We start from the raw sequence: 10,208 nt of genomic DNA, 5'->3' as shown, positions 1-10,208 counted from the left end.
CTCTGATGAATCCTGGTTCAGCCTGCCCCTTCTCTGATATTTCTGGTTGTCCTGGAGTCTCAGCGCTGTGTTACAGAGGGAAGGCCATCATGTGAACGTTCTCTTTGTCTGGCAGAACAAACACTCACTGCCAAACACACAGGAGATCTGTAAGATGCCCTGAATGAATCCTGGTTCTTTCTCTCCCTCTCTTTCCTTTCACTGCTTCCCAGTTACCTCCTTGGCAGGTGACCAGGCTACACTGGCCTGGTCACCTGCCAAACCCCGGTGTGTCTGCCCTCCTCACTGCTTTGTAAGGAACATTCACAAGTGTGTGTACGTGTCTGTTTCTCTCACCGCTTTACGTGAAACACATTTCTGAGTCGTAAAACGGAAGAAACAGCTGACTCTTCTTGAGTGGCGCACAGACAGACACACCCAGCCGTGAGTCAGCGGACGACGAGGCTTGTGACGAACATCCACACAAACATAACATCGCACTCACGGTATCTTCCCCTCCACGCCTCACATTCTGACATCATAGGCCCTTTGACGCCGCAGGTGTGAGGACATTCCTTTTATTTCATGATTCATACGTGTACTGTACCCGATGTAAAATCACATACAGTATAATTGCATCCCAATACAAACCTCTACACGTCATCATCTGACTTTAGTTAGCAACTGCAAAGGTGGACTTTCTTTGAGATCTAATCAGCCACCACCCAAAGCTTGCTGACGTTCATAACCCTGAACATGCAGTTGTGAGGCTAATCAGCGTCGTAGGTCTGAGGCCTAGCTCGGCGCCGCTTTCGCTGCTAAATGTGACTTCATATCTGTAAGAGAAGCGAACCGTGTCGTACTGTGCGAGTGTGCTTTGAAAGTTGCAAGGAGGAGCCACCTGAGCGGCAGGTCAAACCGTCTCAGGAAGTTTTTTTCTGGTGTGGAAGGCAGGAACACAGCAGGTCAGCGGCTCCCAGCAACCGGCGGACGAGGTCACCCGTTTAATGAAGAACATTCAAGTAATAAAACCGTCATTTCGTGAGAGTCATGAGCTCCACACTAGAGTTACACCAGCTGGCCTCCCTCAGCCACCCAGGACCACTGCTGTCACTGCTCCAAGAGGTTCTATATAAAAGGAGGAAACCGCCGTCCAGGGGTTTTTCTGATGACATTTAATTTGGCCTCCTTGGCACATTTACAAAAATACCATAGCGAGACTGGAATAAGTGCAAACAATGCTCATCTTAAATGAAGTACATACCAAGAAACTTGTGAAAGTTCTCTACCTCTTCATAGTGCATTCATGAGCAAGCGGGAAACCTCCGAGGAGGCACAACGCGTGGAACTCTGGACGTCTGGCTGCAGCTCAGACGCGCTGGACGCCCTCGCTGAGCATTCGTACCTCCTTCCTCGTTGATTAGTGATTGTAATGTCTGATGTTACTTCACAGTTTAGTACATTTTTCTTTGGCCACTAGCTACATTACTGACGTTAGCCTTCTGGCTAACTAAATAATGCTAACTGTCAATACTGTTAACGACAAATATCAGTTGAAATATTGACCTCCTGAACTTCCTCTGCAGGCAGCGACCAAGATGTTTACTACTTTTCGGTGTCCTGACAGCAGGGATAGAGCAGAAGTTCTGGGTGCGTCCATGGTTCCTGTTTGTCGTGGTCATGTGAACGCGCGTCATCATCAACAAGCTGCATGAATGCACTATTCGACCGAAGCGTCACATCCAACAGAACATCATCAGTGTGTCAGCGTTCACGCTGGCTGCATCTAACTATTAAGACATAGTTCACCGTTCACATGGTTCTAGTGTAAAGGCAGAGAAGGCACAGCTCTGGCGCGAGGATTGTCACGAGTGGTCCGGTTCACCCAGCAGGGTCGGAGGTCACAGGATTCACAACACGATGCCCTCCACATTACAGTTCAGCTCCTCGGTGTCTTTGGCCTGCCCCTGCTGCCAGTGGAACTGCCCGTGCCTCTGTGTCCTCCAGCAGTGGACCTTGTGGCCCAGTGTGATACTCTTTATACTGGGCAGGTGTGTGAGCATGTTTCTGGGTAAGGACTTCACCCCAGAGCCGGACAAAATCAGCTCCTGCAGAGAGTCCAGTCCACTGAACACAGCAGGGTCCAGCGTCATCAGCCTGCGGTTGTTGGACAGATCCAGGACCTGCAGGTTCTGGAGGCCCTTGAAGCCGAGTGCCTTGATGTCCTGGAGGCCCTGAAGGCCACTGAGGGATAAATAAACCAGTTCTTTCAGCTGAGCAAACGCTCCCTCCCCGATGTGTGTGATGGGGTTTCCATCCAGATTGAGGAACCTGAGCGGAAGACCAGCCAGCTTCGGTACGCTCGACAGCTGGTTTGCTGTCAGGTTTAAACTCTGAATTTGTAAAAGTTTCCCCTTTGTCTTGGTGAAGACGGACACAAGCTTGTTGTAGGACAGGTCCACGCTGACAGGTTTCCCATTAACTTTGGCAGCGAACACATCCATGTCGAAGTCCAGGAAGCTGTTGTGGCTGAGGTCGACTTCAGCCAGCGGGAGGCCCAGGAAGCAGCTGGGCAAGAGGCTCTCCAGGTGGTTGTGGCTCAGGTCCAGAGTCTCCAGGTAACGCAGCCTGGACAGAGCAGCCGGGCTGACCTGAGGCAGAAGAGCCAGCAAGAGGAAACATCAAGCTCACGTTCAGATTCCACCGCACAAAAATGCATCCTCCGAGTGGTTACCGTCGTCACTGCATGTGAGGATGTTAACACAACTTCACGTGACGTTGACATGATCTCCATACTGACGGTTACGTGGAAACACGGTCAGAGTAAGAGACTTGACCCCAACCGATAATTAAAAAATGAACAATGTCTTAAATCCCTTAAATACTAAAATTAAAAAAAACTTTCCGCTCTTGTTCTCTGTTCCTGCAAAGTCTTTGTGATTTCATTCAGATTATCTGAAATGATTTAGTTTGGAATTAATGACTCTCATTTCTTTATTGAGTGAAGCTCCTAAGATTTCGTGACAGTGGATCTGGTGAATCCGTGCGTCGCTGCCTTTTCTCTCACTGACAGGGTTTCTGGTTCTTGCTGGCACGGCTCTGTCGGGTCCGTGTTCAGTTGCTGCACACACACATTCAATTACAGCTCCCTTCATTGTGACACTAGCACAGGAAACACGATACATTTTTCAAAGAAGTTTGTGCTCGACACAGTCGCTCCCCAAACCCACCCTGGCCAGTCGGGATCGTGCGTTCTGCAGCTGCAGCCTCCAGGCTGACACTTCTCACTGAAGAATTTGGGTTTAGATCTTTTTTTCTAATCTTTATTTTTCCAGGTGAAACTTTAAAATCTTTTATCTTAATGATTAAAAACCACTGACCTTTGTGATAAGGTTGTTGCTGAGGTCCAAGCCAACCAGGGTGGTGTAGCCCGGGCCCACTAACATGGTGTCGCTTAGTGGGCCCATGTTGTTGGAGGACAGGTCCAGGTGAGCGGTGTCCAGCGGGATGGGGACAGGCATGGCGGCGCCGGGTCCCAGGCCGCTGCAGTCCACCCTGGTCAGGCTGAAACTGTCAAACAGGCCGAAGCTTTCCACCTCACAGTGGCAACCAGGGTGGCAGAAGTTGACGGCCATGGGCTGGACGTCCACCAGCAGCAGCAGGCCGAGCCACAGGACCAGCTGAGCCATCGCGCTCTGCACAGAGGACAAACGAGCTGCTTTCAGGCGACACTCGCTCAACGTGTCACACTCTCAGAAATACTCGTCCAACTAGTTGGAAGCACGCCCCCTTTCAACCTGCAGAGCGTGTACATAAACACCATTATTAAGATCATAGCGCAGTCGGGGTTTAATCATGCAACCTGAACGGCTTCCCCACGGGTGTGACATCATCGCTCTGCTCAAAGAGCTCGTTAGTTTACTTAAGACAACGAGAGCAGGAGAGAATCAAGTCCAGATCAACGTCGGCCACAGTCAGACAGGACGGTCAGGGAGCTACGTCTCCATCACGGCTTAGTCAAACTCCAGGAGAGAGAAAAGCAGCAGAATAAAAACCTCACAGGTCGTTGCAACACTCGTGTCACAAACGATGTCGTTTCATGAAGATCGACAAGATGAGAGGAGACGTTCCAGAGGCTCCCTCCTGCCTGAGCTCGCCTCACGTTTGAGCTGACTAGAGCTCAGAGTTCTACTTAAGATACACACACACACACACACACACACACACACACACTAGCAGGAATATGAAAACAGAGGTTAAGAGTTGTGTAACAGGTGGAAATGGTAAAGTGGTGCTACCATGACACAGCAGGATGCAGGTTAAAGATACAACCCTGTACTTTCTCAAGCGTAACACTTGCTTACTTACTTGAGGAATTACAGCACAGAACTGCACACAAAGTGAAAGTAGAACTGCACACAAAGTGAAATCACTCCCTAATCTGTAAACGACACAGGCAGCGTTTACTTTTACAGCCCTCCAGGCCCCGAAGTGGCCAAGCTTGTCGTTTCTCATCTTTCTGAAAGCCATTCTGACTAAATGACAACGCAGTAGTCACAGTCTACCGCCACGGCTCCCAAGACGTGGAGGAGTGAGATGGGGGGACAGAAGCCACACTCACACTCAGCAGGTGCAGCTCAGAGACTCAGTCTTAGTTCAGGTGGAAAACAACCTGGCAGCAGTGTTCTCTGCTGAATCCGACCCGGTTAAACCTGGTTTGTCCACACTTACATAAGAGAGGGAGGTGATGCAGCGCCGCGTCCTGGGTCAACACACTCTGACTGATTACGCCGCTCAAAGTCCCTTCACCTCTGTGCAGGCTTTCTTCTGCTTCGACCCCTGAACGACTCAGGCCGGCTGCTTGTGCAACAGTTTGTTTGACTGAACGATGTGAGCGTTCAGCCCCCCTGAACTCAGCAGCAACACAGGACTCTCCTGGTGCGCCTCCTCTGGTCTGCAGGCGGCCTTCAGGGGCTCCTCCTTACTGTCACTCCTTAACCACTGCTCCACTCTGGAGTCACAAGAGCAACTGAACACTGCAGGTAACAGAAGATACAGTGCCAAGGGTGTGTGTGTGTGTGTGTGTGTGTGTGTGTAACCAGACTAGCAGAGAACACAAATCTTTCTCTCTGGACAAACGTTAACAGGGTTGTTCAGGTTCAGCCAGTTAATAAAGAACACGTCTCATCTCTGATCTTCAGGTGTGATGCAGGCACCTCGGCGTCTGAGTCTACAGCGCTCGTTACGCCGTGCTGCCGTTACACCTGAACAGACCACCTGAGTGCCTGCAGCTCTGCCACAAACAGACAAGATGCAGAAGCTGCCAGTGAAACCAAATGCTGGTGTGATTTTACGTCCTGAGCGCCTCGTCGCCTCTGAGCGGTTCTGACGCCGCCGTCCCTCCTTCCCCTCCTGCAACCTTTGCTCCATCTGTTTCTTCAGCAGGATTGTGAACTTTCTGCACCAGGTGTTGCTCTCAACCTCTCACCAATAAATCTCAGCAAATGGCTGCTGGCGCTGGCTTCAACCCCCCCATGGGACAATTGGCACCGTCCTGTGACGTCTAGCTGTGATACCTTCTCACCTCCAGGGTCCAGAGGGCGGAGCTGCTCTCACTCCTCCATCAACCCTGTTCAGGGTCTAGGAGAGACGCAGCCCCCGTCCCTCTGAAGCAGGACGCCCTCTGAACCTGCTGCACTTCTGACTTTCAAGGCGCTCATTTGCAACTCTGCCAAAGTTCACTCAGAGGGAAATGTTGAGTATCCCGAGTCCTCGTCTAGGCTCTGAGACGCTCTGTCACCGTTTAATCTTCAGCTGAAGGCTGGAGCTGTGTAATTAGAAGATGGATGCCACAGTAATCCTTTTAAGTCAAATTAATGCGTGACACTGAGGAGAAGGACGCCAGTTTACCTAAAATTGATGGCACTTAAGTGTTTTGAAACAATTATGCAGCAGCGGGAAGCCTGCAGTTATGGAGAGTAAATAAATTTACACAAGGAGGGAAATTAATCACTTCAGCAGAAGAAAGAATGATTAAAGCTCCACCGCAGGCCCGGTTCAATTAGCAGCTCCATCACTGGCTAACAACCCTAGCAGGGAGCCATCGCCAAGGCCGGCGCTGGCAAACCGTCTCTTAATTCTGAGTCTTATTATCTTCAGAGACAACAAACAGCAGATGATGTGTATTTATACCTCTGATAATGCGTACGGATGTACTACATCTCCTCCTGCATAGAAATACACTCAGAAACAAGCAAACCTAATAGGGCCTTCGCCTGAAGTACCTCGGCTCAGGCCAGGAGGAGGGTTCAGGTGCTGACTTGGCGTGGAGGTTTGCTTCAGTCTGCTGGAGCTGGGCCTCTGCACGCCACCACCAGATGAGACCTCGCTCGCCAACCCTTAATACCTTCATTTTATTCTTATCATTCACCATCATTGTTGAATTGTGGCTACTTTCCTCAGAGAAGCTCCTCGCGCTTGAATTGACCTCCATGTTGTAGCACCTCATCAAAGTTTGATGAGCGGTGCATCGCTCGTATTTAGTTCGGATGACAACAGTTAGGTTTCTGGGTTTGTAGCCTTTTGGACCAAACTGAGAAGCTCTGAGAACGCCTCCTCCTCCTCCTCCTCCTCCTCCTCCTCCTCCTCATCATCATCATCATCATCATCATCATCGTCATCTGGCTCCTGCACGTCCGTTCATCATGAATCTGCTCCGGGGGAGGGAGCGGGGGAGAAGGGCGCGCGGCGCGGGGGCACCACGGATCTGGTTCCGCGCCGCTGTACGTGGCAGGCGGGGGACCGGCACGTTAACGCACGAGGCCACGTTAATAACGCTAACGGTGCCGACCCCGCCCCCTCCAGCTGTCAATCACAGCTCCGCGTGTCACCCCGCCGTTCACGAGTGTTTGCGGGATTGTCACAGCTGTTGGTGAGTCTGGATTATTTGCGGGTCGGAGGCTGGTCAGCTGCGGGACCGCGGTGAAACCCGACCTGACCGCAGAAGTCCTCCACACGCTCCCACGGCCCCGTTGCTACTTTCCGAGAAATAAAACGCTCCAACCGCCCAACTTTGTTCACTTTCCCCGCCGCGGTGACTCACTTGTCTCTCACCCGGACTCCCCGCGTCTCTCTGCCGCCTCACTTCACCGCTCCCATGTTCCAGACCCCCGCAGCGCAGCGCTCCTCTGTCCCGCCGCTGTGTCCGTCTGCCCGGATGCCGACGCGACTCTGCCCAGCCAGCAGATGGAAGCCCGGGACGTTGGTCTGGGGTCTTGCCCCTCTGTCTCGACTGGTTCTACCTCTGACAAGTTCGCCGGGCAACTCAATCAGAGCGTTTCCGTTCCAAACGTTCCAAAATAAAACGCGTGAAGCGGAAATGTAACTTGTTCTGAGTCTTTGTGTCGCTAAAAACTGAACAAATGTAGTTCTGCCCGGCTCCGCTAGCTTAGCTGTTAGCCGTTAGCTGGCAGTCGTCCCTGTGCTGCGTTTAGAGTCCTGTCAGAGGCCGTAATTATCAGCTCCCGTTCGTCAGCCTCTTTGGCGTGTTTTTACAGAGCGACCAGCTGCTGCAGCCACTCGGGCACAAACAACTCTTAAACTTTAAATGTTTGCTATTACGGAACCCCTGCGCTTTTACTTTGGAAGTCCCAGACTTGTAACTTCCTGGGTTTGGGTCGGGTCATCCAGATATTGACTGTGAGATCCCATAACATATGGAATCAATGAGCTGTGTGACGTCACACATACGTCCTGCTCAAGCAGCAGCTCTGACTCAGCTGTGGCTTCAACGTGGATCAAAACTAAGTTGTTGTTGTTTGTTTGTTTTGTCTCAGAACAACATTTTAATGTTGCTCATTTATCCACTTCTTTTGCAACAGCGCCTCCTACAGGGGGTAAGGGGTCAACCGGGTCAGATGAGCCACTTGAACCAGAAAGTATACTGTGTGTACCCTGGACTGTAGTTTCACCGTGGAAATTAAAAGAAGTCAAATTATTACTGATGGTTTTAGAAAAATGAGGTGCTGTGGCCCCCGGGGGGGGGGGGGGGGGTTGAAGGATGGACCACCTGAAAACTTGGGTTTGAGAGGTTTTTTTTATTGTTGTTGATTTTGTTTGTTGTTGTCCAAGCAGAAGTGTGTAATTTGAAGTGCACATCCTCAGTTTGTGGTCACATGACTACTTGTGTTTCTGGTTACCTGATAGAGGGGTGTGGCTCAACTTCGTCTCCTCCCCTACGCCTGCATGAGTCCCTCCTCCGTCACGACTGGATCAACACTGCGTCAGCTTCAACTCTCTGATTCTCATTGGCTGACAATACTAGGATGGTAAAGGTAACTATACTCTATTACTAACCTGTAAACATGTAGGAGACATGCTGTGATGCGCCATGTGCTGCTCCTGAAATGACACCTGCCCAGGTGAGATTCCACATCATTCCAGAGCTCAACAATTTCAGCAAGATGTAGCAGTGCAGGAAATATAGGTCTGATGTCTTAGAGTACACACACGCTCATTTACTGTGTAGTACTCATGCAACTGAAGTACTGAAGAATGGATGTGATGTTGTTGGTCAAAGGTCAAAGGTCAATGTCACTGTCAACACACATGAACCTGCTTGTTTTGCAGGATCTCTCAGACTCAAACGTCCACTGGGACTCGAGGAAGAACTGAAGAGACTGCGGAGGTCAGAGGTCACTGTGACAGCTACACATGATGACGTGGACAAAGAGGTTTCACTGGATGATGATGACATGATCCCTGGGTCCGGGGGGGTCGTGGGTGTGTGGGAGGATCCGGACCCCCCAGGACGAGCTGACCAGTGGAACGCTCCCCGAGTCTGAGCTCATGAGCAGACACAGGACACAATAACTCTGTTTTTAGGAGACAGAAGAACCTCCTCCACTATCAGTGTTCCACATCCTCCTAAATGTTCCACGGGTTTCCTTTCATCTTTCATGTGATTCTCACGTCATTTCATCTGAAGCTCAAATCAAAAGTTATGAAAGCGACAGAACAGGTAACCAGCACACGCCTGTTCCCGAGTGTCAGTCAGTTCACCTGGTACCTGCGTCTTTACGTTCCGGTCCATCCTCACCTGGTACCTGCGTCTTTACGTTCCGGTCCATCCTCACCTGGTACCTGCGTCTTTACGTTCCGGTCCATCCTCACCTGGTACCTGCGTCTTTACGTTCCGGTCCATCCTCACCTGGTACCTGCGTCTTTACGTTCCGGTCCATCCTCACCTGGTACCTGCGTCTTTACGTTCCGGTCCATCCTCACCTGGTACCTGCGTCTTTACGTTCCGGTCCATCCTCACCTGGTACCTGCGTCTTTACGTTCCGGTCCATCCTCACCTGGTACCTGCGTCTTTATGTTACAGTCCATCTGCGTTTTAGGTGTTTGACAGACTTTCCTGGGTTTGCTGGTGAAGCTGCACCATCATTGTGAGGTTTGTTGTTAGAACAGCGATGTCAGACTGGTTGATGCTCCAGAGACGGTTTATGAAGAAATACAGATGTATGGCAGTGTTCTAGAACTGCATGGCACACTTACTGGTCCTGGTCCTGGTCCTGATCCTGATCCTGATCCTGTTCCTGTTCCTGGTCCTGTCTCGGTCTTACCCTGCTTTGGATCTGGCTTCAACCCTCTTCGTCTCAGGCTCGGTGGCTTCTACTCATGTAACAGGTACCAGGATGTTGCACAGGTGTTCCAGCTTGCGTGTGAATGAAGGACCTCCTCTTGGCGCCATGTGGAACGACTCTGACTTGATAAAACTGATTGGTGTGGATAAGCAAACCCTGTCACATGGCCCCTCCCACGTTTAAAGAGCTAATCTGCATTTTTGGAAGGACCTCTGGTCTCATCTTCATCTTGCCTATTGATTCTGTGTCAAACAGGAAGTGGGACTAATTCAGCAGAACTGTGGCGATGACATCCGTCTGTCACGGGACCCTCGAACCTGGCGGAGGTTCACAGTCGTGTGTCTGTGGTGTAACGACACACACCTGACCGGGTGTTTACGTCATCTTCACGTCATCACGTCAATACATCAATAATGCACTGGGCACAACTTCCACCAGATGGCGCCAGAGATAAAGAGTTCTCAGCAGGAAGGTCCCACCGCAGCTGCACGCTGTCCGCAGCCATGACAACATGGAAAATGATGACGTGAACTCTGACCTTCAAGTGACCAAACATCGTTTTGAGTCACTCTCTGGATGGAACCG

The 10,208-nt window shown here is 50.8% G+C and overlaps 1 protein-coding gene and 1 long non-coding RNA gene across 8 annotated transcripts; one reads left to right on the top strand and one right to left on the bottom strand.

Moving 5' to 3' along the window:
* Positions 1-657: 657 nt before the first annotated feature.
* Positions 658-9,934, bottom strand: tsku (tsukushi small leucine rich proteoglycan homolog (Xenopus laevis)). 7 transcript variants are annotated; one of them, XM_086215407.1, is made up of 3 exons: positions 9,535-9,934; positions 3,360-3,674; positions 658-2,630 (listed from the first exon to the last, which is right to left on the bottom strand). In XM_086215407.1, exons 2-3 carry the CDS (start codon positions 3,666-3,668, stop codon positions 1,890-1,892), a joined length of 1,050 nt encoding a protein of 349 aa, XP_086071533.1. In that variant the 5' UTR covers positions 3,669-3,674; positions 9,535-9,934; the 3' UTR covers positions 658-1,889. The 7 variants fall into 7 exon arrangements, with proteins under 7 accessions (XP_086071533.1, XP_086071530.1, XP_086071529.1 ...); XM_086215404.1 differs by lacking the exon at positions 9,535-9,934 and adding an exon at positions 7,093-7,543; XM_086215403.1 differs by lacking the exon at positions 9,535-9,934 and adding an exon at positions 4,711-6,563.
* Positions 6,679-9,361, top strand: LOC147254003 (uncharacterized). Its single transcript, XR_015118100.1, has 3 exons — positions 6,679-6,910; positions 8,185-8,312; positions 8,608-9,361. It is a non-coding gene; the product is annotated as an uncharacterized LOC147254003 (long non-coding RNA).
* Positions 9,935-10,208: the final 274 nt, after the last annotated feature.

Source organism: Aulostomus chinensis, chromosome 10, assembly GCF_037954235.1.
Source record: "Aulostomus chinensis isolate RoL2024-O1b breed Wild chromosome 10, RoL_Achi_v1.0, whole genome shotgun sequence".
Taxonomy (NCBI): domain Eukaryota; kingdom Metazoa; phylum Chordata; class Actinopteri; order Syngnathiformes; family Aulostomidae; genus Aulostomus; species Aulostomus chinensis.
This window is presented reverse-complemented; position numbering and strand designations above follow the sequence as displayed.

Excerpts from the sequence above, each read along its gene's own strand:
- tsku (XM_086215407.1), bottom strand. The coding sequence starts at position 3,668 with ATGGCTCAGCTGGTCCTGTGGCTCGGCCTGCTGCTGCTGGTGGACGTC. Across the intron at positions 2,631-3,359 it reads GCAACAACCTTATCACAAAG|GTCAGCCCGGCTGCTCTGTC; the intron begins GTCAGTGGTTTT and ends CTTCTGCCTCAG.